This window comes from Microcebus murinus, chromosome 26 (assembly GCF_040939455.1).
Source record: "Microcebus murinus isolate Inina chromosome 26, M.murinus_Inina_mat1.0, whole genome shotgun sequence".
NCBI classification, from domain to species: domain Eukaryota; kingdom Metazoa; phylum Chordata; class Mammalia; order Primates; family Cheirogaleidae; genus Microcebus; species Microcebus murinus.
The window spans coordinates 5574677-5602670 of record NC_134129.1 but is presented as its reverse complement, the minus strand read 5'-3'; the positions used below and the strand labels follow the sequence as shown (position 1 = coordinate 5602670).

Genomic DNA, 27994 nt, shown 5'->3' with positions numbered 1-27994 from the left:
AGGTACCTGACTTTGCAGAAAAATACTGATACTGTGAGTCAACTTCTTCCTGTTCTTGTGTTCATGTACAACATGTAAATTGAAATTCAACACAAATTTTAACATGATTTCTGTATTACAACAACACATATCAATATAAAACTGTGTAGTTCTTTGCATTTTTATTATTCCTCACTTTTTCTATTCTCTTTGCCATAAAATGTTTCTATCCTTAAAAAGGCAGTAAATCCTTTGTAAACACAGATTGAATTGACAAACTAAATTGTCCTGTTGTCACAGGAGCAAAGAAATCTTATACCACAACCCCTTCTTGCTGGAATCAACTGGACGAGTCCTATCTATGATTATCAGGTATTGAGGATTCAGGCCTAGATCTAATTACTCCCTTTTTTTCTTCTTTCCTGCTGTAGCAAACATCCGGAAGAAAAACAGGCAACATTTTGTGATGACGAATATAGCAGTGGCCACACAGGCCAGCAGGAACCCAAGCACATCCAGAGAGTGGTACTGGAACCAGGTGAGGTCGTGGGCTGCAACCCGAAGGTGTTTGGCTCCTTTGTGGCGCATGACAAACTCGATCCAGAAGACTGCTCGATCGAGAGGTTTCATTGGCTGATCATGATGAATTCTTGATAATTTCATAATATTCTTTTTATATCTGAGGAGAAATGTAAAAATCCGAACATTGAAATTAATTGGCTAACCATATGAAATTCATGAAAGGTTTTTGAAAAGTGTCATACAAATGATTCAAAGGAAATGTCACAAAATTGACATAGAATTTGAATATTTTAATATGAGTAAATATAGATAGCATGATCTTTAAATTGGAATTTTATCATTAAATATATTTTTAAAAGCAAAATGTGAGGTCAAGTGAGAAAGTTAATATCTTTCTAGAAGAAGAAATATTAAGAACCATTCTAAGCATTATAAATAATATATTAGAAATGCAATCTGAGAAATATCATCTGGATGTTTTCAAAAGGGAATTGTTTCATGGTGGCTGAAATGCCTCCTAAGCAGTCTGTCTGCTTCTATTCTCCTATTCTGTCTTCTGCTCTGTGTTTGCCACCCTATACCTAAAATGAATTTCTGTGAAACAAGTGTCTTATTATGACATTCCCTGACTAAGATTCCCATCTGGATTGTCATCACGTAAAGAATCTCTTCTTTGGTCAATAGGACGCTACATTATCTGTCACTGGACACTCTGCTCCTAACACAAGCCCATGCACATTCTTTTCTAGGAAAGCTGTCCTTCTACTGTCCTCTAAGCTGCTACATGTGTTCTCACTTTAGAATCTTTAAATTTGTTGTCCCCTCCCTCCCCTTCTTGGTGCATTCTTCCTTGAAACAGCACAGGTTTGCTTCCATCTCTTTTTGAGGCTTCCTCTTAATTGTTATCTCTGAGAAAAGCTTTTCCTGGTATGGTAGCACCCCTAGGATTTCCTCTTTTGTAATGACCTTATTTTTCTATTTGGTCCTAGAATTTTAAAACTTGTTGTTTATCCTCTCAAATAAACTCTTAAGCATGAAATACATAAGACAAATGTACGTACTCTAAGTAAAAAGCTCAAATGCTAAAAATTAACTGAAAAATAACGATGAAGTCACCAATGGACTATTACTTTTAAAGCTATAACTTGATTATTTCAAACTTATAGTATCGCTAGTCCAAATATCTTTATGGTCTTCAATCTTTTATTTATTTATTTTTTTTTTGAGACAGAGTCTCGCTTTCTTGCCTAGGCTAGAGTGAGTGCCATGGCGTCAGCCTAGCTCACAGCAACCTCAAACTCCTGGGCTCAAGCAATCCTCCTGCCTCAGCCTCCCGAGTAGCTGGGACTACAGGCACGAGCCACCATGCCCGGCTGATTTTTATATTATATATATTAGTTGGCCAATTAATGTCTTTCTATTTTTATGGTAGAGACGAGGTCTCGCTCAGGCTGGTTTTGAACTCCTGACCTTGAGCAATCCGCCCGCCTCGGCCTCCCAGAGTGCTAGGATTACAGGCGTGAGCCACCGCGCCCGGCCTTTCAATCTTTTAGAATTTGCTTAGTTATGATCTATAACCCATTGTGTGCTCAATTCAGGTAACTATTCCGTATACACTTGACAAATGTTTATTTCTAGTTTATACACATACGCACACACACCTATACATATATATACATATTATAAATGTATAGGCTTGGCGTCCTCAAACTATGGCTGTGAGCCACATGTGGGTGTTTTTGCCCGTTTGCTTTTTTACTTCAAAATAAGATATGTGCAGTGTGCATAGAAATTTGTTCATAATTTTTTTAAAACTAGAGTCTGGCCTCCAGTGAACTGGCCCTCTGTTTAAAAAGTTTGAGAACCCCTGGTATAGGCTATACATAAATATCTGTACATATGTCCTATGTAAATAAGTACATTTTTAAATTGTGTTCTTCAAATGTTTTATTTCCTTAATCATTATTTTGTGTTTTCTTTGTTTAGATTTCATATAAGTACTGATATATTTACATTTATTTCTAACATCTCATTCTGTATTTTTTCTTCTATTTTTCCAACTTGTTTCATGTTTATTTTCTAGATTTTTCCTGCCTTCTCTGAAAGGATTTTTATCATTTATTGTCTACTGTTTTTCCTTGATAAAATATCTCTCAAGTATTCCTTTATGTGATACCTTATTATATAGCAATATTATCGTTACAAGTAAGAAATGCTGAAATTGATAATAGCTGGTCTAGACAATGCATTTCCAAATTATTTCCATTGGAGTATGAAAATAATTAATTATTAAAGATTTATTTTACCAAAGAGAAAATTCGTGCTTCAAAGTATATCATCAAAAATGTATAACAATCAACCCATCCAGAATGAACGAAAATATTTTAAAATCATATATCTGATAAGAAATTGCAACTATAATGTATAAGGTATTATTATAAATCAGGAATAAAATAAATTTAAAAATAAAAAAATGTTCAAAAGATTGAAATCAAACTTTCTCCAAAGAAGACATGTGAATGACTAATAAACACTTGAAAAGATGCTCAGTATTTTGAGCCATAAGGGAAAAACAAATCAAGACTAATGAAAGACTACTTTACACCAGTACAATGACAGTGATAAAAAGTCAGATGATAAGCATTGCGAACATTATGAATGAATTGAATCCTTCCTATTCTGCTGGTAGTATTGAAAAATGGTTCATGTACATTGGATAACAATTTAGCAGTTATAGATAAACAATAATTGCCATATGGCCCAGCAATTCCACTAATAATATCTACCTTCATAATATAAAAACATATTTTCATGAAAAAACATATATGATGATGTTCTTAATTGCAAACAAAATGTCCATGAGCTGGTAAATGGATGGATTAATTATGGAATATTCATATACTACAGAATATTATACAGCAATAAAAGGGAACAAAATACTGATACATGCAGCCACATGGATAAATCTAAAAAAAATTAAGCCTAATGGAAAAAGCTATTTACAAAACATTAAAGATTGTATGATTCCATTTACAGCATATTTCTAGAGAGGGCACACCATAGAGAAAAAAATTGGTAATTCACTAGGTTGAGGAGCTTATAGGAAAAGACATCTATGCCTTATGAAATTTATTTTGGGTTGATAAAAAGTTTCTAAAATATTATTGTGGTGATGGCCTCAAAACTCTGTAAACATGGTAAAAATATTCAAATTTTATACACTAAATAGGTGAATTTTATGCATTATAAATTATATCTCATCAAATATATTAAAAAGATGATATAAAAGTAAATTTTTGAGTAATAAATATGAATACATTCAGAAATTTTATAAATTGAATTAAAATATGTCATCATATTTAAGTTCATTACTCCTTTTAAGTGTGAATTCTGTCTTAGTTTTTAAAATTCATCCTTTTTATATTTATCTAAATATCTGAAGTTATTTTTATGTAGAACATCTTTGCACTAATTGGCTACCCATTAAATTTATAGAGTTCAATGAAACTGTGAAATAACTGGTGGAAAATAAAAGCAGATTTCACAGTACTTAAAATATTCAAATTCTTTCAAAGTTCATCAGCTAATAAAAGTATGAATCTCATCTCCCTTGTGGACAAGAAAACATATCTGTAAATACCACTTATTAAAAGAATTAGTATACTCACAAAGGGTCATTAATGACTGTCTTCAAAGCACTGAGCAAATCTGTACTTGACATTGTGTTGAAGTCCACTCTAACAGCTGCTCCCTTGGCTTTCATGTGAGCAATGTTGTCTGGTTGATCCGCAAACAAAGGGATGCCCACCATGGGGACCCCATGGTAGATGGCCTCATAGACGCCATTAGCTCCACCATGAGTTATAAAAGCCTTGGTTTTTGGATGACCTAGAGTTGGGTGAAATTCAGCAAAATTACTCATTATAAGTCTTAGGAATATAATGAGAAATGCACAATATAGAATACTGAGAGAGGCAATGTTTTCTAGATAGCAGATTAGAACACCCATGGAACTTCCCTGAAATTGCATTCAGATTTCAAAGGAAGAAGCACCTGCTTTTGCTGGAGAGGTAAGTGAAGGCTACATGGAAGAAATGGTGTGTGACTTGAGAATGGAAAAATGAATACAAGATTTCCAGGTGGACAAATAAAAAATCACATTCTAGATAAAGAAAGTGTACAATCAACAGTAGCGTATAAAAATGGAGGATTAGGATGAACCACTGGCTCTCTGCTCTCAGACTAGGAGGTGAAGAACACAGACAACTACACGCTAGTGAATCACACTTTCACGGGATCAGCTTCGTTAATCTACAGAGAAGCAGTGAGGGCCAAGCAGCTCTCAGAAAAAGAAAGGTGAATCAGAGAATCAACCAGTAAGTGTGGATAGTGGGCGATAATACAATAGAGAGTAAAGCCTGGGATAGCCCTGCCCATTGGACAACCAGCCAGGTCAGTGCAGTATGCCCCATAGGGGGATGACTATTCCTCCACCGACCTTCAAACTCACACAGGCAGGAAGTGCCTGAAGTCACTGTGAAGTGGTAGCACAGACAGACACAGCGTGTAAAGTCCAGAGCTGGAAACATTTTGAACTCTCCTGTGCACTGTGCTGAGTCTTCTTTGGGCAGGGGCGGGTCTGGACCAAGTGGACACTTCCCAGTTCTGCAGAAGAGAGCCTTGTTACAAGCATCTCACTTCTGGAAGCTGCCAGGACCAGAACAAAGGAGATGAACACCATAATGGAAGCTCTGCCCTTGGAAATCTTAGAAGACATGGCTGTTGGAGGTTGGGACAGAGTGAAGAACCCTGCATCTAAGCAGTGGTGAGCCAGTGTGTTAGGGAAGCAGTGGGCTCAGGAGGAGGATCTTAGAGACAGTGCGCAAAACCCAACCCAGCTATCCGCATCAGGCGCCTCTGGTGCTGGTTCTCAGTGGGCAGGAAGCCATCATTTTGAGAGTCCAGAGCCTAAAAATCCTGTTGCATGTTGCCCTGACAACACTCTCTGCCCGGCTCAGCAGTTCTGGCCCTTGGAGGAGGATAGTAACTAGTGAAGCTGATTTCTCTCTCCCAACCCTGCTACTAGTCTTTTCCTGCCAGCATCTCAAGCTCTGCCTTTGAAGGAGCAGAACAGGGAGAGAGGTTGCTTTCTTGGCTGAGTTGGCAGGTGGACTGGAGCAGTCCTCCACCCCATCCAGCCACCTGCATAACACGCTAAAAGAACAGGGCCTGCCTTAGCAGGGTGGAGTTGCAAAGGAGACCACTTTTCCAGCTGTGACCTGGGGAGACATTACCACCCACACTTTCCTGTGACTCAGGCCCAGGAGCTTTGCACCAAAGGGACAGATTGTTCCCCAGGGCAGAGTTGAGAAAGAGGCCATTTTTCAAGCTGAAACCCTTGGCATGATACTGCTAACTCCTCTTCACTTCTTCCCCACCACTGGTTGCCGAAAGGGTGTAGTAGCAACTTATCAAGGCTGCTTTTCAAGCTGAGACCCATGGTAACCTCTTTATTGTGACTAGTTAGCTGGTGCCTCAAGCCAAAGGGATAGACCCAACTCTTGAACTATGGAGTGGTGAGGGAGATTGCTTTCTGGGCTGAGACCCACCAGGGTTGTAAACCGCCCTTGGCTATGACCAGGCCACTGGTACTTCATATGGAAGGGACTGACCTCACCACTGCAGGGGCAGAGTAGTGAGGCAGGCTGCTCTCTGATCTGGGAGCCTAAGTGGCCTTGGGCAGGGCTTCTCCAGCAGCCCTGAGGTTTATACTAGATAAGGAGAGAAACCCTGCCCTTGGAGGGGCAGGGTAATAAGAGTAACCACTTCTGGGCTGAGATGCCTGGTAGCCCTAAGAAGTACACTTCAGCCAGGATGGTGGGTTATCAGCCTCTCTGTCAGGGCAGACTCTACCCTTGGAGGAGAGGAACAATGAGAAAAGACGTTTTCCAGAATGGGACTTATGGCATTCTTATCCAATGTCTCTCCCCCAGCCCACCAGGACAGACTCAGACCTGGAAGGAAAGGAGAAAGGAGAAAAGTTGTTTTCTCTGTATAACTAGCTTGAATCTGTCAGACCTTGGAACCGAACAAAAGGGGACAGATTGATGACTACATACAAGAGTTTGGTTTTGATCATGTCATAAGAACAGAATACAAGGGCTTGCCTTTGGCATCCAAGATGTTGCCAACATGGGGGCTTGTGGTTTGGGAAGGAAAATCTTGACCATCATCCTTAGCAATTGCACCAATTGACACTCCCCACCAGGAGCTTCTCCCTAAGAGTGGCAAAAGACTCTGCATAACATATTAGCAGGTCCCCGCTAGCTACAGATCAAGAAAATTCTGAAATATTCTCTCTTATGCTTCTTAATACCTGTTGCACTTCTCACCCCACCAAAAGTGGTAATGGGGCTCAAGGAACCCTTGAGAGTGGCATGACATTCCCAAGAGTCTGAGATACCTGTATATACCATTTGGGGGTTTAGACCACAATACAAAGCCATTGGAGTACCTTGATAATTGACTCTTTTCCATGCAAACCACAAGCAACAAAAGAGAGAGTAATCTAAAAGCCCAAAACAGTGCCTCCCACCTCAAAGTAGTGGTTGATATCGGCTTCACACACACACAGAGATCCAAATCCTGGGTGTCTAATGAAGGGATCCAACTCACTAAACACTGTAAGCAGACGTGAAGACAATAAGTCAGAGATAACCCAATAGGCTAAAAATCCTCTAAAATAATTCAGGACCAGAGCACATCTCTTCAGCTCTGTCAAGAAAATTCCCTTTGGAATCCCAGAATTTAGTCCATAAACTAGCCCCAGACCTCCAGTCCTCCACAAATTAACCTGATGAGAAAGAACCAGTGAAAGAACAAAGGAAACATGAAAGATCAGAGGAAAAGTCACCTCCAAACGAATATACTTGATCTCCATCATCTGACACCAATTTACATGATATGATTAAACTGACAGAGGAAGAATTCCCAGTATGGATTGCTAGAAAATTCAATGGAATTGAAGAGAAAATAGAATACCAACATAAAGAAACCACAGGAACAATTGAGGAAATGAATGAAAAATTATCCAAACAAATAAGAATACTACAGAAAAACCACACAGAAATCTTGTCAATGAAGGAGGCATTCAAGGAACTCCAAATTACAGTGGAAAGCTTCAAGAACAGAATGGATCATGCAGAGAAAAGAATCTCAGAGCTTGAAGATAATGCCCATATGCTTAACAAATTAGAGGAAGAAAGATAACACAGAAACTAGAGACAAGACCAAAACATGCAAGAAGTGTGGGATTATGTAAAGAAGCCAAATTGTAGATTGATTGGGATCCCAGAGGGAGAAGAAGAAAATTCACAAGGGCTGGAAAACTAATTTCATGGAATACTGGAGGAAAATATGCCAGGCCTGGCAAGAAATCTTGATATCTAGATATAAGTAGTACACAGAAACCTAAACACAGAGACTAAATGTCAAAAGGCAATCACTACGTCATGTGGTTATTAGGCTGACTAAAGTAAACACAAAAGAAGCAATTCTCTGTGCAGTGAGAGAAAAGCAACAAATAAACTACAAAAGAAATCCTCCCAGGCTAACTGCAGATTTCTCAACTGAATCCTTACAACCTAGAAAGGATTGAGTTCCTATCATTAATCTTCTAAAACAGAATAAGGTCCAACCTAGAATTCCTTCTGCAACAAAATTAAGTTTCATCTATGAAGGAGAAATAAAGTCCTTCCCAGATAAGCAATCACTGACTGAATGTGCAAAGAGCAGAGCAGCCCTACAGGATGCACTGAGATCTCCCTTACATACAGAACAGTGCAATAGACACTCCTCAAAGTAAGATCATTCAATAGTTAAAGACTAGAACTTGGCCTTCATGATGACTCAAGAAGTAACACAAACAATAGGATTTCACCCAACAATAAGAATGGAAATCTATCTGAAATGTCAATCCTCTCAATACATTTGAATGGCTTAACCTGTCCTAAGAAGAGATGTAGACTTGCAGAGTAGATAAAAATACACAAGCCTAGTATTTGCTGCCTACAGGAAACGCATCTAACCTACAAAGAGGACTTTCAGCTGAAGGTCAAGGGATGGAAAATTATCATCCAGGCAAATGGAAATCAAAAGAAATCCGGGGTAGCTGTACCATTTTCATATAACATAAACTTAAAATAGCAAAAATAAAAAAGGATAATGATGGCCACTATATAATGGAGAAAGGGAAGATCCAACAAGAAGTTTTAACAATTTTGAATATTTATGCAATCAATCCAGGAGCACTCAATTATATAAAGCAAACCTTTTGGATCTAAGTAGCATGATATACAATAATGGCATAGTATCAGGAGACTTCAATACTCCACTGAATAAACTGTATAGATCCTCCAAACAGATAATAACCAAAGAAATAATGGACTTAAACAGAGCTCTTGGACATAAGACTCTGATAGATATCTCTAAAACATTCCATCCAAATAAAGTTGAATTTACATTCTTCTCAGCAGCCCATAGAACTTTCTCGAAAATTGATCATATACTAGACCACAAATCAGACATCAAAAAATTAAAAAAAAAAAAAAAGAAATCATACCATGTATCTTCTCTGATCATAGTGTTATAAAGTTAGAATTCAATTGCAACAGAAACATTCACCACTTCAAAAAATCATGTTAACTAAACAATCTATTATTGGATAATTATTGGGTTAAGGAGGAAATTCAGAGGGAAATCAAGAGTTTCTTCTAACTAAATGATAATGGAGACACAGTTATCAAAACCTGTGAGATAGAGCAAAAGCATACCTGAGAGGAAAACTAATAACAATAAATGCTCACATCCAAAAAACAGCTTAGAAACTGACAACCTAATAAATGGAGTATAGGATTTGGAAAAGGAAGAGCAAACCATTTCCAGTCCTAGTAGAATAAAAGAAATAGAAATAAGTAAGATCAAAGCAGAACTAAAGAAATTGAGAACAGGAGAATTTTATGGAAGATCAACAGAAGCAGAAGCTGGTTTTTAGAAGAGATAAAAAAAATTTACGGCCCTCTTGCTAGATTAACAAATATTCAAAGGGAAAGGAGTATAATAAACTCAATTAGAAATGAGAAAGGAGAGGTCATAACACATATCATTGAAATACAGAACATTATTTTTCATTCCTATAGAAAACTATATGCCCAAAAACTACATAATGAGGAGGAAATGAAGAAATTCTTGGAAACATACAAACTCCCTACGTTCACCCAGGAGGTAACAAAATTTCAGAATGGACCAATCTCAAGCTCAGAATTTGGAGCAGCAATTAAAAACCACCCAAAATGTAAAAGTCCTGAACCAGATGGCTACACTTCAGAGTTTTCCCAAACATACAAATAACTCACACATACACTACAGAAATTATTCCACAACAATGAGAAAGATGGTATCCTTCATAACTCATTCTACGAAGTCAATATCACCTTGATACCAATGCCAGAAAAGGACAAAACAAGAAAACTACAGACCAATATCCTTTATGAATATGGATGCAAAAATTCTCAAAAAGTTTTAGCAAATAGAATTCATCAGCACAGCAAAAAAAATAATTTACCATGACCAGGTGCGCTTTATTCAAGGGATGCAAGGCTGGTACAACATATGCAAAACTATAAATGTAATCTGCCTCATAAAAGTAAGACAAAAACCATATGACTCTCTCGATAGATGGAGAAAAAGCATTTGACAAAGTACAACATGTTCTTCTGATAAAAATTCTTAAGAAAGTAGGCATAGATGGCTCATACCTCAAAATTATCAAGTCCATTTATGACAATCCCATGGCCAATATCACATTTAATGGGGAAAAATTGAAACCATTTCCACTTATCACCATAACCAGACAAGGTTGCCCACTATCTTCACTTCTATTCAGCAAAGGGCTGGAAGTCCTTGCTAGGGCAATTTGATAAGAGAGGGGAATTAAGAATGTCCAAATGGGGGAAGATGAGATCAAACTCTTGCTCTTTGCTAATGATATGATATTATATCTAGAAAAACCCAAGGATTCATCCAAGAGAGTCCTAGAATTGATAACTGAATTCAGTAAAGTCTCAGGATACAAAATCAATACACAGAAATTAGAGGCATTCATATAAACCAATAACAGTCAAGCCAAAATGCAAATAAAAAACACAATACCCTTTACAATAGCATCAAAGAAAATTAAATATCTAGGAATATGTTAATGAAAGATGTGAGAGACATATACAGGGAGAACTACAAAACACTAAGAAAAGAAATTGTAGAAGATATAAGCAGATGGAAAAATCTACCTAGCTCATGGATTGGTAGAATTAATATCATTAAAATGTCCATACTACTTAAAGTGATCTACAGAATTAATGCAAGCCCCATCAAAGTACCACCACCATTCTTTACAGATCTAGAAAAAATAATTCTATACTTTGTATGAAACCAGAAAGACCTCCTACATCCAAAGCAATCTTAAGTAAAAAGAACAAACTGAGTGGTATCAGTCTACCAAATGTAGAGCTGTACTTCAAAGCTAGAATAACTAAAACAGCTTGTTACTGGCACAAGAACAGAGACATAGATCTTTGGAAGAAGGCTGTCATTCCAGAGATGAAACAATCCGCATATGGTAATCTAATCTTTGACAAAGCACACAAAAATGTACATTGGGGAAAAGAATCTCTTTTCAATAAAAGTTGCTGGGAAAACTGGATAGCTACATGAACAAGAATGAAACTGGATTCCTACCTCTCACCTCTCACAAAATTCCACTCAAGAAGGATAATAGACTTAAACTTAAGGCATGAAACCTTAAGAATTCCAGAAATTCTAGAAGAAGATGTTGTGAAGACCCTTTAAGACATCACTTTAGGCAAAGAATTTTTGAAGAAGACCCCCAAAGTAATCACTGTAGCAACAAAAATAAATAAATGGGATCTGATCAAATTAAAAAGCTTTTGCACAGTGAAGGAAATTATCATTAAAGCAAATAGACAGCCTACAGAATGAGGGAAAATATTTGCTCTCTACACATTCGGTAAAGGGCTGATAAGAAGAATCTATCTAGAACTTAAAAGAATCAACAAGAAAAAAATCAAAGAAGTCCATCAAAATTCGTGCAATGGTAATGAACAGAAACTTTTCAAAAGAAGACAGAATAATTGCCAATAAATATATAAAAAATTACTCCACATCTCTAATCATTAGAGAAATGCAAATCAAAAGTACAATGAGATATCACCTAACCCCAGTTAGATTTGCCTCTATCAAAATATCCAAAACAACAAATGCTGGTGAGGATGTGGAGAGACAGGAACACTCTTACACTGCTGGTGGGACTGCAGATTAGTGCATCCTTTGTGGAAAAGAATTTGAAGATACCTCAAAGATCTAAAAATAGAAATACCATTCGATCCAGCAATAACACTATTAGGCATCTATCCCAAAGAGCAAAAGACATTCTATAATAAAGACATCTCCACCCGAATGTTTATGGCAGCACAATCACTATTGCAAGGATGTGGAAAAGACCCAAGGGCCTGTGAATTCATGAGTGGATTATTAAAATTTGGTATATGTATACAATGGAATGTTACTCCATTATAAGAAATGACAGTGATATAGCATCGCTTATATTTTCCTTGATTGAGCTTGAGCTCATTATCCAAAGTGAGTTAACACAAGATCAGCAGAATAGGCTCCATTTGTACTCACCATCAAATTGGCACTGACTGATCAACACTATGGTGCTCACATGGTAGTGACATACTCCAGGGATTAAGGGTTGGGGAGTAAATTCGCAACTAAAGGACATGGTGAGCATTGTAGAGGGGAAGGGCTTGCCTCTAACCCTGGCTAGGGAGAGGCATAGATATAAAATGTAACCAAAATATTTGTACTCTCATAAATTCCTGAAATAAAAAAAAGGAAAATGTACAATCAATATAAAACAGATAAGCAAAAGTAAAGAAAAAGCTTAGTCATGTAAGAACGTGTTCTCTGAAAGCAACAGTGCAGTCAGGTAGTCTGACATGCGAGGTGGCCAGGGCAGCAGGGAGAGTGCTGGAAGCAGGGCTGGGATCAGAGGAAGGAGGGGCCACACTTCCCTGTGGAGGTGTCATCACAGTGTAATAAATACCAGGATTTATTCCGATAGAAAATGCAGAATCACTGATAATAGAAGAGCAACTGTTATCTTTCAGTGTTATGTGAAATAAATATAATATACAGAAGAGAATGGGGTAACGTTCTAGAAATAGACAGACAGCCCAGGAAGCTATTGCAAAATATTCTGAGAGGCAATTAGGACCAGAAATAAAGATATTAATATTTTGTTTATGTACATAATAAATATGGGTTATATAACAAAAAGCCAACAGATTTACTTTATTGTTTTTTCTTAGGGCTTAAAAATAAATATAAGATAGTTAGGATTTATATTTGAGTTTCCAAAAATAAATATTCAATATGTTAGTTGCTGTTGACCTACTATCAGTCTAATTGGCTATTAGTCATATATTCAGTACTTTTTCTCCATTATCTTACCAAGAAGGTCATTCTGGGGCAACCACTTGTACAGCCGAGTATTGGGTCCTAAGGTATCTGGTTTCTTGCCATCAAATCTCCATAGAACCTGTCAGGGTAAAAGAAATACCTTGTTGCATGAGTGTAACTCCAAAGTTATGGCACGGTAAAGCTCTAAAGGGGTTAACAACCATCTAATTAAATCCCATCCATATTAAAGATGAAGAAATCAGAACAAGGTTGCTAGGTAATGAGAACTACTAAAACCCTGAGGTAAATATTATAACCAGATTTCAAATGCATAGTGTTATATTCAATTTTGTATATAAGATTTCTAACTAATATACACATGTTATTTTAATGGTAAATTCAAGTATTTAAGAAATTGACATTAAATACAATTCTAACATAAAAAACATGCATCAGTAATGATCTTTTCATTTGTTTATGTATTTTATACTAGTTGTCATCTTCTAAATTTAATAGTAATGTTTCTATTTCCTCTTTTAAATGTTTAATTTTTAATTATGCTGGACACAAAATAGTTATACATATGCATGAGATACACATGATGTGTTCATACAGGAATACAATGTGTAATAATCAAATCATGGTAATTGTGGTATCCATTACTCAAGCATTTGAGGGATATGAGAAGAAATTGATTTACATATACTTGTTACATTAGTAATTTCTTTACAGTTTATCATTATTTGACATACAAAGTATGTATAAGATGAGCTTCTTGTGAGAAAGTTACCAATGCTGCATTGATAGTTTGCATGACTAGTGTTAGATGTTGTTAAGCACTTCTTCCAAGAAAAAGTTTAAGTGGCAATTTTTGACACAAACTGAAAGTATTATCACTATTCCTAGTTTTGGAAATTCTTTCAATGTAGAAAAATAGAGACAGTGGGCAATTTATGAATAACAAAATAGGTATCAAAAAAGTCTAAAAGTGTGTTTTGCTAAGTTTGGCTTACTTGATCATTAACACTTAGAAGACAGGCTACAGCTGTGATTCATATGGTCTGCTATAACTAAGACATTTCCAAGTCCAGTACCAAAATAATCTAGTGCTTGCAGAATTCCCAGGCAATCCTTGTGAACTGTAGTTTAATTTAAAAGTGTTTACCTTCTACTTGGTATGTGAGCATTAGAATAATTTAGAGTTTTTAGCAGAAAAGTAGGAGAGGTCATTAGAAGACTATGTCACATAGAAAACAAAAAAGTAATCCATGAATACACATAGACTGTAAGTGTATTCTATATCTTAGAAATTAAGTTCTGATTATATTTTATGGATGAGGCATCTGGACCTCTCTCAGTCCTGGCTTCATTCTGATTGACTCCTTCCTTTACTCCAGTGTCCTCTCTCAACAGAAGGAGCTGTTAATATCTTTCTAGCAGAAGAAATATTAAGAACCATTCTAAGCATTATAAGTAATATATTGGAAATGCAATCTGAGAAATATCGTCTGCATGTTTTCAAAAGGGAATTGTGTCATTGTGGCTGAAATGCCTCCTAAGCAGTCTGTCTGCTTCTATTCTCCTCTTCTGTCTTCTGCTCTGTTTTTGCCACCCTATACCTAAAATGAATTCCTGTGAAACAAGTGTCTTATTATGACATTCCCTGACTAAGATTCCCATCTGGATTGTCATCACGTAAAGAATCTCTTCTTTGGTCAATAGGACGCTACATCATCAGTCACTGGACACTCTGCTCCTAACACAAGCCCATGCACATTCTTTTCTAGGAAAGCTGTCCTTCTACTGTCCTCTAAGCTGCTACATGTGTTCTCACCTTAGAATCTTTAAATTTTTTGTCCCCTCCCTCCCCTTCTTGGTGCATTCTTCCTTGAAACAGCACAGGTTTGCTTCCATCTCTTTTTGAGGCTTCCTCTTAATTGTTATCTCTGAGAAAGGTTTTTTCTGGTATGATAGCACCCCTAGGATTTCCTCTTTTTTGGTGTGCTTATTTATCTATTTGGTCTTAAAATTTTAAAATTTGTTGTTTATCTTCTAAACAAACTCTTAAGCATGAAATACATAAGGCAAATGTACATACTCTAAGTAAACAGCTCAAATGCTAAAAATTAACTGAAAAATAACGATGAAGTCACCAATGGACTATTACTTTTAAAGCTATAACTTGATTATTTCAAACTTATAGTATCGCTAGTCCAAATATCTTTATGGTCTTCGATCTTTTAGAATTTACTTATTTGTGATCTAGAAACCATTGTGTGCTCAATTCAGGTAACTATTCTGTATACACTTGACAAGTGTGTATTTCTAGTTTATACACATATGCACACACCTATACATGTATATACATATTATAAATGTACACGCCCGGCGTCCTCAAACTACGGCCTGTGGGCCACATGTGGGTGTTTTTGCCCGTTTATTTTTTTACTTCAAAATAAGATATGTGCAATGTGCATAGGAATTTGTTCATAGTTTTATTTTAAACTAGAGTCCAGCCCTCCAACTTTAGGAGAAGACTATGTCAGATAGAAAACAATACACTGTAAATGTATTCTATATTTTAAAAATTAAGTTCTGATTATATTTTATGGATGAGGCATCTGGGCCTCTCTCATTCCTGGCTTCGTTCTGATTGACTCTTTCCTCCAGTCTCCTCTCTCATCAGAAGGAGCTGTTAATCTAGTGGTGAGATCAGAATGTTTGTGGAGCTGCATTGTACAATGCACAGGTTCCACCCTAACCCATCTGCATCTTTTCATTAGACCAGGGCCCAATCCAGAAAGGCAGGCAAGTTTTTCTCTTTCCTGAATCTACTTGGCTAAGTAGGTACCTGGAAGAGTGATTTCTCAGCCTAGTCATCTTTCTCTGAACGCTCCCTGAACAGCACACTAAATAACCTTATTCCAAATTTATAGGAGGTACAAAAGGTCAGATCGCATGGGAAGCCTAAACTGCAATGCATTGCAGACTTTTCTCAATATCTGATTATTGTTATTGTGCTAGTGCTGACACTCACTAAAATTTAACTCCTTTTTGATAATATCTGTAGTGTGCATGAGCCCTCAGGAAGTCTGTTAGCAATACCATCAAATAATGGCAGAATTTAGTGTTTCTGAGTACAACCTTTCAATCCCATGATAATACCGAAACTTCTCTGCACCTCTTCAGTATATTTGTTATCCTCACACTGTTAATGTCAAAGTTATCATAAATGAAAACCCACCTCTGTACTATTGTAGTATTTTCCATGTACATTTCAGTTTCTAAACTGATATCTGAGATAATCAGAGCTATCCTAACTATTAATACTTTAGACAGAAAATTTCTGCCCCTGTACTCTTTACAAAGTTGAACAGAGGGATTCAGTAGCTGTCCACCATTAGGCGCTTTCTCCAACCTTTTGTGGGATCTGGGCAAGGGCTGAAGCGATCACATTGGCCCTTTCTTCTGTCATGTTACTGATCATCGACCCCAGAGAAAACACCACAACACCATTTTCTCCAGAGCTCTGGACAAAGTCTTCCATCTCCTGTGAAGAAAGAATGTGTTCCGTCACAAACAGGTGTCAGTATAAGAACGACATTTGAAAAGATTGTTATAAACTTCTAGGGAGAGAAAATCAAGTATTATTAAGAATTATTAGAGCAAGGGCTGTTTCTAACTGAGCTAATCACTTAGTTTATTTGGAAAGAAATGTGTACTCTGATGTAGAGGTCTTTTTTTATGAATATTTTTGCAAATATGTGTTTGTATGTGTATGCATATATGTATGTACTTGGGAGGAAGAAATGAAGTAGAGGCATTACAATGTAGTTACGAGATATAGTGCTACAAAATATTTCACCCAGACTCTTCATTCATATTATTATATTTACTAATATAGATTATTAAAGGTGGCTTCATATGACTTTAATTCTATATGGCTATAGTTCTAAATCACTATTGTTCATTTCAGGCATTTTTCTGTGGCATTTTTAAATTTAGAGCCATTGTAATCATTCTTTGCTTATGACAAGGAGGAAATTTTACTAAGAGTTGGGATGATTTTATGTATTTAATTCTTTAGTTCTATTATCTTTTATATCTCCCTTAAAGTGTGTCAGAGTTTCCAAGTTTCTCCCCTAAAACACACACACACATACACACACACACACACACACACAAAATGCATACACACTAAATAGCTGAAAGTTAAGAATCACTTATATTGAGGATTATGATATTGTAGTTTTGAATTTCAGTGAAGTAGCCCCAAGGATTTCACTTACAATACAGAATTTTATGGTATATTGTTACATAGTTGAATAATCACATTTCTTAGGTCATTATTTAGGTATGAGTCAATTTTTATCCTGAAATTATAGTGTTAAATTCTGTGCTATTTATGACCAGCTTGGAGGGACTGTCATTGTCCCCTGTGTCCCACAGAGGGCAGCTTTGCCACAGTGGAGAGAACAGCAGGCCTCGCTGTTCTGGACATCTGGTCACTCTCTTGAGTGGCTCCATCACACTATATAAAACTCCTGGTGAATATGTGTTTATTTGGAATTGATTGAGAATTATTGTGACTTGCAATTTCAATTCTGTGCCAACTTTAAAATTGGAATACATTCTATATAGGTATAATTCTACATTGCACAATATATTCTCCCACCAAACAATAAACAAACAAGCTAACTAAAGAAAACAGATAAGAAAATAAATAAATAAATAAATAAATAAATGTAGAAGCAAATGTTTTGTGGATACCGCATCAAAGTCATATACTCTTTGTTGTTGTTCCTTTCACATGAAATTAAATCATTATTTCTTCTTTGTGTAATATAATGATCAATCCCTTCCAACATAACAAGTATACTTTCAGATGTTAATCCTTGGGGCGAAGCTTCTGTTTAAAACTATTGTTTCCGAACAATAATTCCCAACTTTCAAAAATACCATTTTAAACAAATGACATCAGTTTTAAAATGAGAGTCACTATACTATGAATACTATTCTTTGTAATGCATGGGGCATCCAGGTATTATGTGTGAGGCAAGTTTCCTGAAGCTGCATTTTGTGTAACTTGTGCTCAATGTTTTGTCTCACTGTGTTGCTGGCAAAAAAACCCTTCTTCTTCCGTTCAGTATAGAAGTAATACAGATCTCATTCTGTGACATCTTTCTGAACATAATACAAGATCAATATAAATATTTTGTAATAGTATGAAAAATTAAAGAAAAAAGATATTGAATTTCACCCATACTCTCTGCCTAGACATATTCCCAACTTAAAGTTTGTGTGCTTTCATAATGACTTTTATTCTGTTTATATAGCTCAATGTATTTATGTGAATATGTTTAGACAATTTTATATAAATTTTAATCATAGAAAAATTGTGATCTTGTTCTCTTCATCATTTGTCCCTCAGTTTCCAAAAAAAACTTGCCTTATGGCTAGTTATTTTTGGGTAAAATTATTGTAGTAATATGGCATGCACATAGTATAAGTTCCTTATCTTTATTAATGTAAGATATTTATATTAATTCCAGTATTTATATTATGAATATCAGCCATAAATATTGAATTATGCCCATCTTGATTTATTTTCAGTTTATATATTTTCATATGAGTATAGTGTGAAACCAATCCTTATATGCATTTTTAAAATGCTTGATATATTTTTCTGAATGTCTTACTATTTGAAAATACAAAGGTATTGTCTCAGAACATAATATTTAATGGAAAAGTAAGCATTTTGTTGCAAAAATTACTTTATATAATAATTAGAGAATACATTTCAAAAGTATTGACTTGAATTTAAATCATTATGCAAGTTAGTAACAACAGCTATTATTAGTAATTATCATTATTTTACTAGTGGTTGTCCTGTTCCTTACTTATGCTCCTTCTCCTACTCTCTTTACTCTCTTACTGGAACTATCAACTTCCCTTAAAGTAAAAACCAGAATTTATTAGTAGGGTTAGATAGCACAAAGTTTTCATTAATTTTACCTCTCCTTCTGTCACTTGTGAAAGTTACCATAATCAACAGGCATTAAACATAAACATTGGGATTTATCTGTGAATAAGATTTCAATTTTATGTTGGCGCTATTAAGAAAATAGACAAAAAGATCATATAACAGTGCACTAAGTAAGATTGCTTTTCTTTTAGTCTTAAAAGTATAATATTTAAGTAAAATATATTTGTTTCTTGTATTCCATCATAAGGAATATTATTTTATATGCTGGCAGAATTCTTTTGCATATATATCTAAGTTTACTTTTCAGATACACGTCAGAATTTATGTGGTCTATATTATATATGCACAATACATTTTCTTTGTGCTTCTCTAATAGGCAATTATGATGTTGACACAAAAGTTTGCCCAGGGAGCTTTATTGAGGTGTCTTAGAGACTTGGCCTAAGGCTGGGAACTCTTGCTCTGATAAGGTAAACTATCCCTTTTGTGCTCTAAGAGGTAAAACACTGGGATCTCAGTAAGGAATGGTTTCAACGTTGGAACACTGAAACGTTCAATGTTCAAATTGATTTCAATGCTGAAACATTGAACATTCACAGTTGGTTGTGAAACAAGTAAACAGCAAGTTTTGCTGTCAATATTTTGGGGACACCTCTACATTGGTGAGGAACGGTGTTCTTTTAAGCTAGAATAATAGTGACGACCCTCATTCTTACAATTAATGAACAAAACCAAACAAGTAGAAATATGTTCACCTTAGGCAGGGGTTTGGCAGGTTTGCAATGGAGTCCTCCAACAAAATCAAAATTTGGTAAGAGTGGGCGAGGAAATTCAAAATCCCAATAGGTTCGAATAAGCCACATATCAGCTTTCTTCATTGTCTCATAGAATGTAGTGGGTCTTCCTGAAGGGGAGAAAGAAAAGAAAATATAGATGATACCAGAGAGTTGTCATGAGAACATAAAAGTAATTTCCTGAAAGGAGTTGGAATAATGTAGTCAAAGATATATAAAGTGTTTCTACTTTGATAAAACAAATATGTACACACGTCAAGATACAGGAATAATTTAATTTCTATGTAGTATATATGTTGCTCATATGTATGTATAAGGAAAGCAAAGTGTTAAGATAATTTTTAGAGGAGATATGTCCCTAACATCAAATCAGTTTATTCACAATCATCAATAGTTATTAATATAGGCCACTATTGAATTACCCATGCATTTGTTTATTTTCAAGAGCTGAAGTAGTAAAAATGTACATTTAAGGCACTCTTTGAGTTACCCCCTATCAATTAATCCTACCAAGCCCATAAAAAATTCCTTCTAATAAAAACTCAGTTTAATTTCTACAATTATTGAAGCTATGATCCTTGCTTCTCGAAGCCTATCAAGGATTTTTCGAATATATAAAATCCTAGTACCTACTACTAATTTTGGTTCATGTGAGGATCATAATAGTATTAATATTTTAATAATAAATATATTTGGCTGGTTGTGGTGGCTCTCACCTGTATTCCTAGCACTCTGGGAGGCTGAGGGGGGCAGATTGCTTCAGCTTAGGAGGGGAGGCCAGCCTGAGCAAGAGTGAGACCCTGTCTCTACTTAATATAGAAAAATATAGCCCAGTATGCTGGCAATTGCCTGTAGTTCCAGCTTGTGAGATGGCTGAGGCAGGAGGATTGCTGCAGCCCAGGAGTTTGAGGTTGCTGTGAGCTAGACTGATGGCAGAGCACTCTAGCCCAGTCAACAGAGTTACCAAAAAAAAAAAAAAAAAAAGCGGTACTAATAATAAACATATTTACGAAGTACAGCTAGAAACTTCAAAACTTATGGATATGGATAACTTTTTCTACCTCTTCATTCGGCTCATATTTTACTTAATGTAGTTATATAATTTAATAAAATATAGACACAAACTTGGATGATCACACATCAGTAAGATTTTAGGCCTTAAAACAGATAATCTCCAAGGCCTTAGCGAAGGAACTTACAAGTGTTGGAAACCTCAAATTTTAGATGTCCATTTCTAAGACAGACATGTCTCTCAACTGTGAAGAAATTCTTCTGGTTATATAGAAAAATATTTTAATTTCTAAACAAGTCAAATAAGATATACAAGAAGAAACTAGTTCTTCCATGTTACATTGATGGTTGTGCTAGAAAAACGTATAACTCCTCCATCTACACATCTGCCTTGATCAAGGTGTTTCTTGATGTGTCTATTAACTTGTATTAGACATAAAAATAATATATAGTATAGTATGTATAAGATTGTTTAAAAAAATACCAAGTGCTTTAGTTTGTACCTTTATGGCTTCATGGAGTGTCCAGTATAAATTATGACCACAAGGTTCTAACTGATCCTATAATCTTTCCATAATATATCTAAGATTGATAGATCATTTATACTTTCATTTAATAATTGCATTTGCAAAACAAATACTCTTCTGACTTCATATTCATACAAGCTTGCCTTCCAAGGTACAAGGAAAAGTAGGAATTAATAACAACCAATTAAATACATTACTCACCTAGTACTTCAAGGTACAACTGCTTCCATTTCTTCACATCATATGCTTCGAACCAAAAGTCATAATAGAGCACATATATCATATTTTTTACCCTCTCCATGAATGTCATTTGATCACTGAATTCTGACATAACTACAGGTACATAGGAAGGAGGGAATAGAAGTCCCCCACCATGCTTCTCAAAGGTGTAGCCAGGAGAAAAGCGGACACTATACATAAGGGGTGTTTTAAGTATCTCAGCCAGCAGGTCAGCACAGAAACCAACAGCATCTGCAAGAATGACATCAAACTTTGACTCTTGTAGCTTTGTCATAAGTTTCTTGTTTAAAACTGCATCTTTGCAAAGCTTTCTCATAACTTCAGAAAAGCCAAACATCATTTCTTCTATTTCTGAAATATGTGACCAAAATGTGTCCTTTGGAAGATCATATATTGCTCTATGGAACAGGTGCATTAAAACCCCATCAAAGTCCTCTTTACCTAAAGATGTAGGATAAACTTCAAATTTAATAGCAGATGTTTTGCTAGGATCAATAACAATGGAAGCTGAAGATGCCAGTACAGTCACTTCATGACCCCTCTGGACAAGTTCATCCAGGATTGTCTTCATGTTCATCCAGTGGCTGTATTCTGTGGGCCACACCAGCACCTTTCCACAAGTCCCAGAGCTAAAGTAAGCACTCAGTTGTATCAGCAGAAGAACTGAAGTCCACTGCAGAGTCATCGTGCTGCAGTACAATTGCTGTTCTCTTCTGCCCTTTCTCATGCTTATATCCAAGCACAAATCAATCAAGTTAAAATTTAACTCCTACATTTTATGGTAGCTACATTAACTGAACAGTCTCAGCATGTGGTTGGCTAGTGGACATACCAAAGTTAGATGAGTTTGTATTTACTCAAGGGTGTTTAATGTCCCTTTTATGTTTGTGAGTGCTCTAATCCAGCTAATTTTGATGACCTTGCATGTGCATGTAATCTGTTTTATGTAATGTATTCTAGAATAATGTCAAAAATTGTGACAAGTGTGAGGCTCCTTTGTGTGCAGTCTCTTGATGCAGAAGTAGAAATAAAGCAATTGTGTAGCTGAGTCAGTATTTTTGAATATCATGGTTCAAAGTTTTGTTTTTGTAAATATTTGTTGATAGGTGATGTATGTACTATATGATTCACCACTATGGTTACAATTTAATGTTTCCTAAATGTGTTCATAGAATTGCACAGCCACTACAACGAAGAGTTTTGTCTCCCTGAATGCATCCCCGTCCACTTTAGCTTCCATCTCCTCACCCTTCATTTCTCCATCTGCCCTGCCCTAAGCAACCAATAACGTAATTTCTGTACCTATAAATATTCAATTTCTGTACAATTTGATAAATGGAATCATAACTATGTGGTCCTTCATGACTCATATTTTTCACTTAGCATATTTAAAAAGGATGATGCATGGTGGCCCTTAAAGAGGGACTTCATTCCTTTTTATTGCCAAATAGTATTGTATCAGATGGATATACACATGTGATTTAATCGTTTATCAATTGATAGGCATTGATTTTGTCCAATGTTTGGCTTTTTCACAAAAGCCAAAATTATTAATATATTATTAATATACACTCTTCTTTTAATACTTTTATTAAACATGAATGTTATTTATTTTTTGTTAACAGTGTTAGAGTGTCTATCATTGCTTATTAGCATTCACGTACAGGCTTTGTGTGGACATGTTTTGATTTCTCTTGGGTATACACCTAGAAGTACAATTACTGGGTCATATGCTACCTGTATGTTTATGCTTTCGAGGAATTGGTGGACTGTTTTCCACAATGGCTGCACCATTTTCCATTCTCATGAGCTATTTATCAGACTTTCAATTTCTCCACATCTTTGCAAGAGCTTTTTGCTATAGATCTTTTGATTACAGCCAGTGGCAGTGAAGTGATATCTCAAATCCTTAGCCCATTTTTGATTTGCTTATTTGTCTAACTATTGAGTTGTATTTTTTAAAAGATATTTTTATAGTACTTCCTCATTAGGCATATAACTGGCAAATATATGGTCCAGTTCTGGTTGCTTTCTTTTCAGTTTCTTGATAGTGTCCTTTGAAGCACAAAATTGCTTATTTTGATCAAATCAAGTTAATCTATTTTAATTTGTTTCCTTTTGGTGCCATATCTAAGACATGAATAGCAAATCTAAGGTCAAAACATTAATCGATATATTTTATTTTTAGAGTTTTAAAAAAGTTCTAGCCCTTAATGAAGTTTTTGATCTATTTTGAGAATTTGAGGTAGGGGGTTCCATTTTAATTTTTAGTGTGGATAATCAGTTTTCTAACCAGTATTTGTGAAATAACCTGTTCTTTTTCCATTAAATAATTTTGTCACTCTTGTCAAAAAGCATAAATGTGGTTGGCATGGTGGCTCAAGCCTATAATCCCAGCACTGTGGGAGCTGAGGCAGGAGGATCACTTGAGTCCAGAACATGCAGACCAGACTAGGGTACGTAGCAAGAACCTCTCTTCACAAAACAGTCAATTTAAAAACTGGCCAGGGAGTTTATTACTGGTAACATTGGTTGGAAAGCAGGGCTCATGTACACATACCAAGGGTTTTCTTGGATCATGATTAGGTTTTCTTTGAGTGCTAGAAAACTCACAACCATTTCATAAACAAGGAAATGATTTTCTCATTTAAAAGTCCAAATGTGTCAAATCAGGACTGGTAGAATGCTCTATGGTAGTAGATACTTAGGGTCATTGCTAAATTGTTGATTTCCTATGCATGGCTTCCTTTCCCAGGATCATCTTGTGGTCATGTTCCCAGGTGAAATTGAGAATTCTATTACAGGAGAGAAATAACATTTATGGACAACGTGTAGTCTCTACCCCATTCCTGACTTAAACTCATACAACCAGTCAGAGGCAAAGCTAGGCAACCGCTGGCCTCCATTAAGAAGGGGTGAGGTGTTTGCCACACAGCAGACTTCCCTCAAGGGTGAGTTGCCTGGAAGAAGGGAGTGCATAAGAGTCTGAGCCTCATGTGCTTGCTCCTCCCTCCCACTGGCCTCTGTCAGCGGCTGGGCAACTTTCTTCCTAATTGATGCTTGACTTTTTTGAGGGGCAGCACAGTGAACTGTCATAAGGCAGGAAAACAGTACACTATTTGGCACCACAGTAACAAGGTTTTCTTAGTTTCCAATCATCTAGTCTTTCTGCATTGTCCATTAGTTTAAAAAATCCCATCCTGGAGGAGCAGAGCAAGATGGCGGACGAATAACACCGCTAGACAGAGTGTCCCTGCAGAAAAGACAGATTTTAGCAGAAATTAGAGGAAAGAAGGAAGAAGACGAGCATACAGCGGACAAGGGCTGGAAGGAGGGGTACCTGAGACCCCGGGAGACTCCATGGGAGGAGGCTGCGGAGGAGAACTGGAGACTGAGAACACCAGGGCAACCCGGAGACCAGCGGCAAGGGTAGGTGGATTTGCTGTTTCCCTTCCCCTGCATTCGGGACTGCTGGTGGGCTCCCCAGCGGGTGGAGAGACCTACGGACACCGGCCCAGAGACCGCCGCTGCCTGCCAACGGTGAGCCTGTAGCAGACGTGGCACCAGGTTCCCAACTTCCTCCGGGCACCTCTGTGTGCACAGACCCGAGCTGCACGGCAGGCGCCATATTGCCTCCTCCTCCCCTCCGCCGACTCTACCCGAGGCTCCCCAGAGAGACAATACAGTTACCAGCCGGAGGCCCCTCCAGGGAACAGGACCTTCCCGTTTGGTACCCTACACCTGACTCAGGGGAACTCAGACTGTGAGCTCCCTACCCGCCCACCCTCCCAGGTGCTGCTGGCACGGTGTTCCCAGGAGAACGGTGCCGACTCAGAGGCTGAGAGACATAGACCCAGCTTGGGCTCCCTGTGGGTGAATTGGGACTGGAAATCCTCTCCCTGGTGGGGATACAGTTTGAACTCTGGGACCCAGAGGTAGGACTTGCAGACCAGATCCCCTGCACCGAGGGCTAGCATTGCCCGGGGCACAGAAGGGTTATACGTGAACAGCCTACTGAGGTGTGTGTGCCTCCAGGGGCGGATCGGCGTCCTAGAGGGCAACCCTCCACCCAGGAGGAGGCCGTGCGCCCAACCCAGGTGGTGTTCCTATGCAGGGAACCTCCCCGCCGGCATCCCAGTCCGGGGAGGCCTGGTGGCTTGTGTTCTGGCCTGCTGGCAGAGGCCCAGGAGTAGCTGCGGACTTGGGGAGGGTGGAAAGAAGCCAGGCCCGCTCCAGACTGTGCGTCTCAGGCAGCCCCACCCCCACACACAGACTTTCTGGCTGAGCGGGACCATTCCACCCTGCCCTGACAGCTTTCCCTGGAAGCAGAGAACAGAACTTTGACCCCTACTAACGGCGTGAGGGCAGGCTTACCAAACGCAGCTCCGCCCAGAACAAGAGCTGTTAACAGGACACAAAATCAACAGTATATCCTGTTCCTCCAAGCAAATGCCACCTACTGACAGGGACGGTATCTTGCATAGCCTTTCCACGGCACCCACTGACTCAATATACAGGGAGTGGTCCAATTTCACCCACAGGCACCACCTAACGCCTCAGAAACTAAACAAGGTGTGTGAATACCCAAATAATAACCTTAGGAAAGAAACAATAACTGATCGACATGGAAGAAATCAGCGAAAGAACTCAGGAAATATGAAGAACCAAACGGAAAACACACCCCAAAGAGGAGCACCAGCCCCCTAGAAACGGACACCAACCAAAATCAGGCAACCAATATGACAGAAGAGGAATTTCGTATGTGGATCATAAGAACACTCATCCAGCTGCAACAACAACTCAATAACCAACACAAAGAAACCACAAAATGTCTACAGGATATGGGAAAAGAAATAGACACAATGAAGAAAAGTGTAACCAAACTCCTGGAAATGAAGAATCAATTCAAGGAACTACAAAATACAGTGGAAAGTCTCAAGAACAGGGTAGATCAAACAGAAGAAAGAATCTCAGAGCTTGAAGATAACACCCTCCAATTAAATAAATCAGTCACAGAAATAGAGCAGAGAAACAAGAGAAAAGAGCAAAGCCTACGAGAGCTGTGGGATTATGTGAAGAAACCTAATATGAAGGTCATAGGGCTACAAGAAGGGGAAGAAGACAACACTCAAGGGTTGGACAAGCTGTTTGAAGATATAATAGAGGAAAATTTCCCAGGCTTTGCTCAAAATCTTGTTATACAAGTTCAAGAAGCTCAGAGGACCCCTTGGAGATTCAACACAAACAGGAAGACGTCACGACATGCAGTCATCAGACTAAAGAGTATCAACCATAGTATCAACTAAAGAGGCCCTTCTAACAGCTGTAAGACAAAAGAAGCAAGTAACATACAAGGGAAAGCCAATTTGAATAACATCAGACTTCTCTAATGAGACTTTACAAGCAAGGAGAGACTGGGGCTCCATTCTCACTCTTTTGAAACAAAACAATGCCCAGCCTAGAATATTATTCCCTGCAAAACTAAGCTTCGTATATGAAGGAGAAATAAAATCATTCTCAGACAAGCAAAGGCTCAGAGAATTCACCAAGACAAGACGAGCCCCACAAGAAGTATTTAAAACAGTGTTAAGCAAGGAACATCATAATAATAACCCACGAATATAAGAACAACCAAAACCCAAAGATATTAAAGGCCAGATATTACAATGGCTCAAGACAGAAATCATAGCAACAACATCCAAGCCAACAGAATGATCAGTAATCTACCTTACCTATCAATTCTCTCAATAAATGTGAATGGCTTAAACTCTCCACTCAAGAGACATAGGCTGGCTGAATGGATAAGAAAATACAGGCCAAGTATATGCTGTCTTCAGGAAACACATCTAACCTGCAAGGATGCATATAGACTAAAAATAAAAGGGTGGAGATCAATATTCCAAGCAAATAGAAGCCAAAAGAAGGCTGGTGTGGCAGTTCTAATTTCAGATGATTTAGTTTTTAAACCAACAAAAGTAATGAAAGACAAAGAGGGTCATTATATAATGGTGAAGGGCACACTTCAACAAGAAGAGATAACAATTTTAAATATATATGCACCCAACTTAGGTGCACCCAGATTCATGAAGCAAACCTTACTGGAGCTAAGCAAATGGATTAATAGCAACTCCATACGCGCCGAAGATTTCAACACCCCACTGACGGCACGAGACAGATCCTCCAAACAGAAAATTAATAAAGAAATAATGGACTTAAACAAAACTCTAGAACAATTGGGTCTGACAGACATCTACAGAACATTCTACCCAAAATCCACTAAATATACGTTCTTCTCATCAGCTCAAGGGACATTCTCTAAGATTGACCATATCCTAGGACACAAAGAAAATCTCAAGAAATTTAAAAAAATAGAAATCATACCATGTACCTTCCTAGAT

General features: G+C 37.3%; 1 protein-coding gene across 1 annotated transcript; it reads right to left on the bottom strand.

Annotated features, from left to right (window-relative positions):
* Positions 1-144: 144 nt before the first annotated feature.
* LOC109729189 (UDP-glucuronosyltransferase 2B17-like) lies at positions 145-22317 on the bottom strand. The gene is made up of 6 exons (XM_012785955.2): positions 21558-22317; positions 19780-19928; positions 16457-16588; positions 13090-13177; positions 4170-4389; positions 145-658 (listed from the first exon to the last, which is right to left on the bottom strand). The coding sequence occupies exons 1-6, from the start codon at positions 22279-22281 to the stop codon at positions 379-381; spliced, it is 1593 nt and encodes a 530-aa protein (XP_012641409.2). The 5' UTR covers positions 22282-22317; the 3' UTR covers positions 145-378.
* Positions 22318-27994: the final 5677 nt, after the last annotated feature.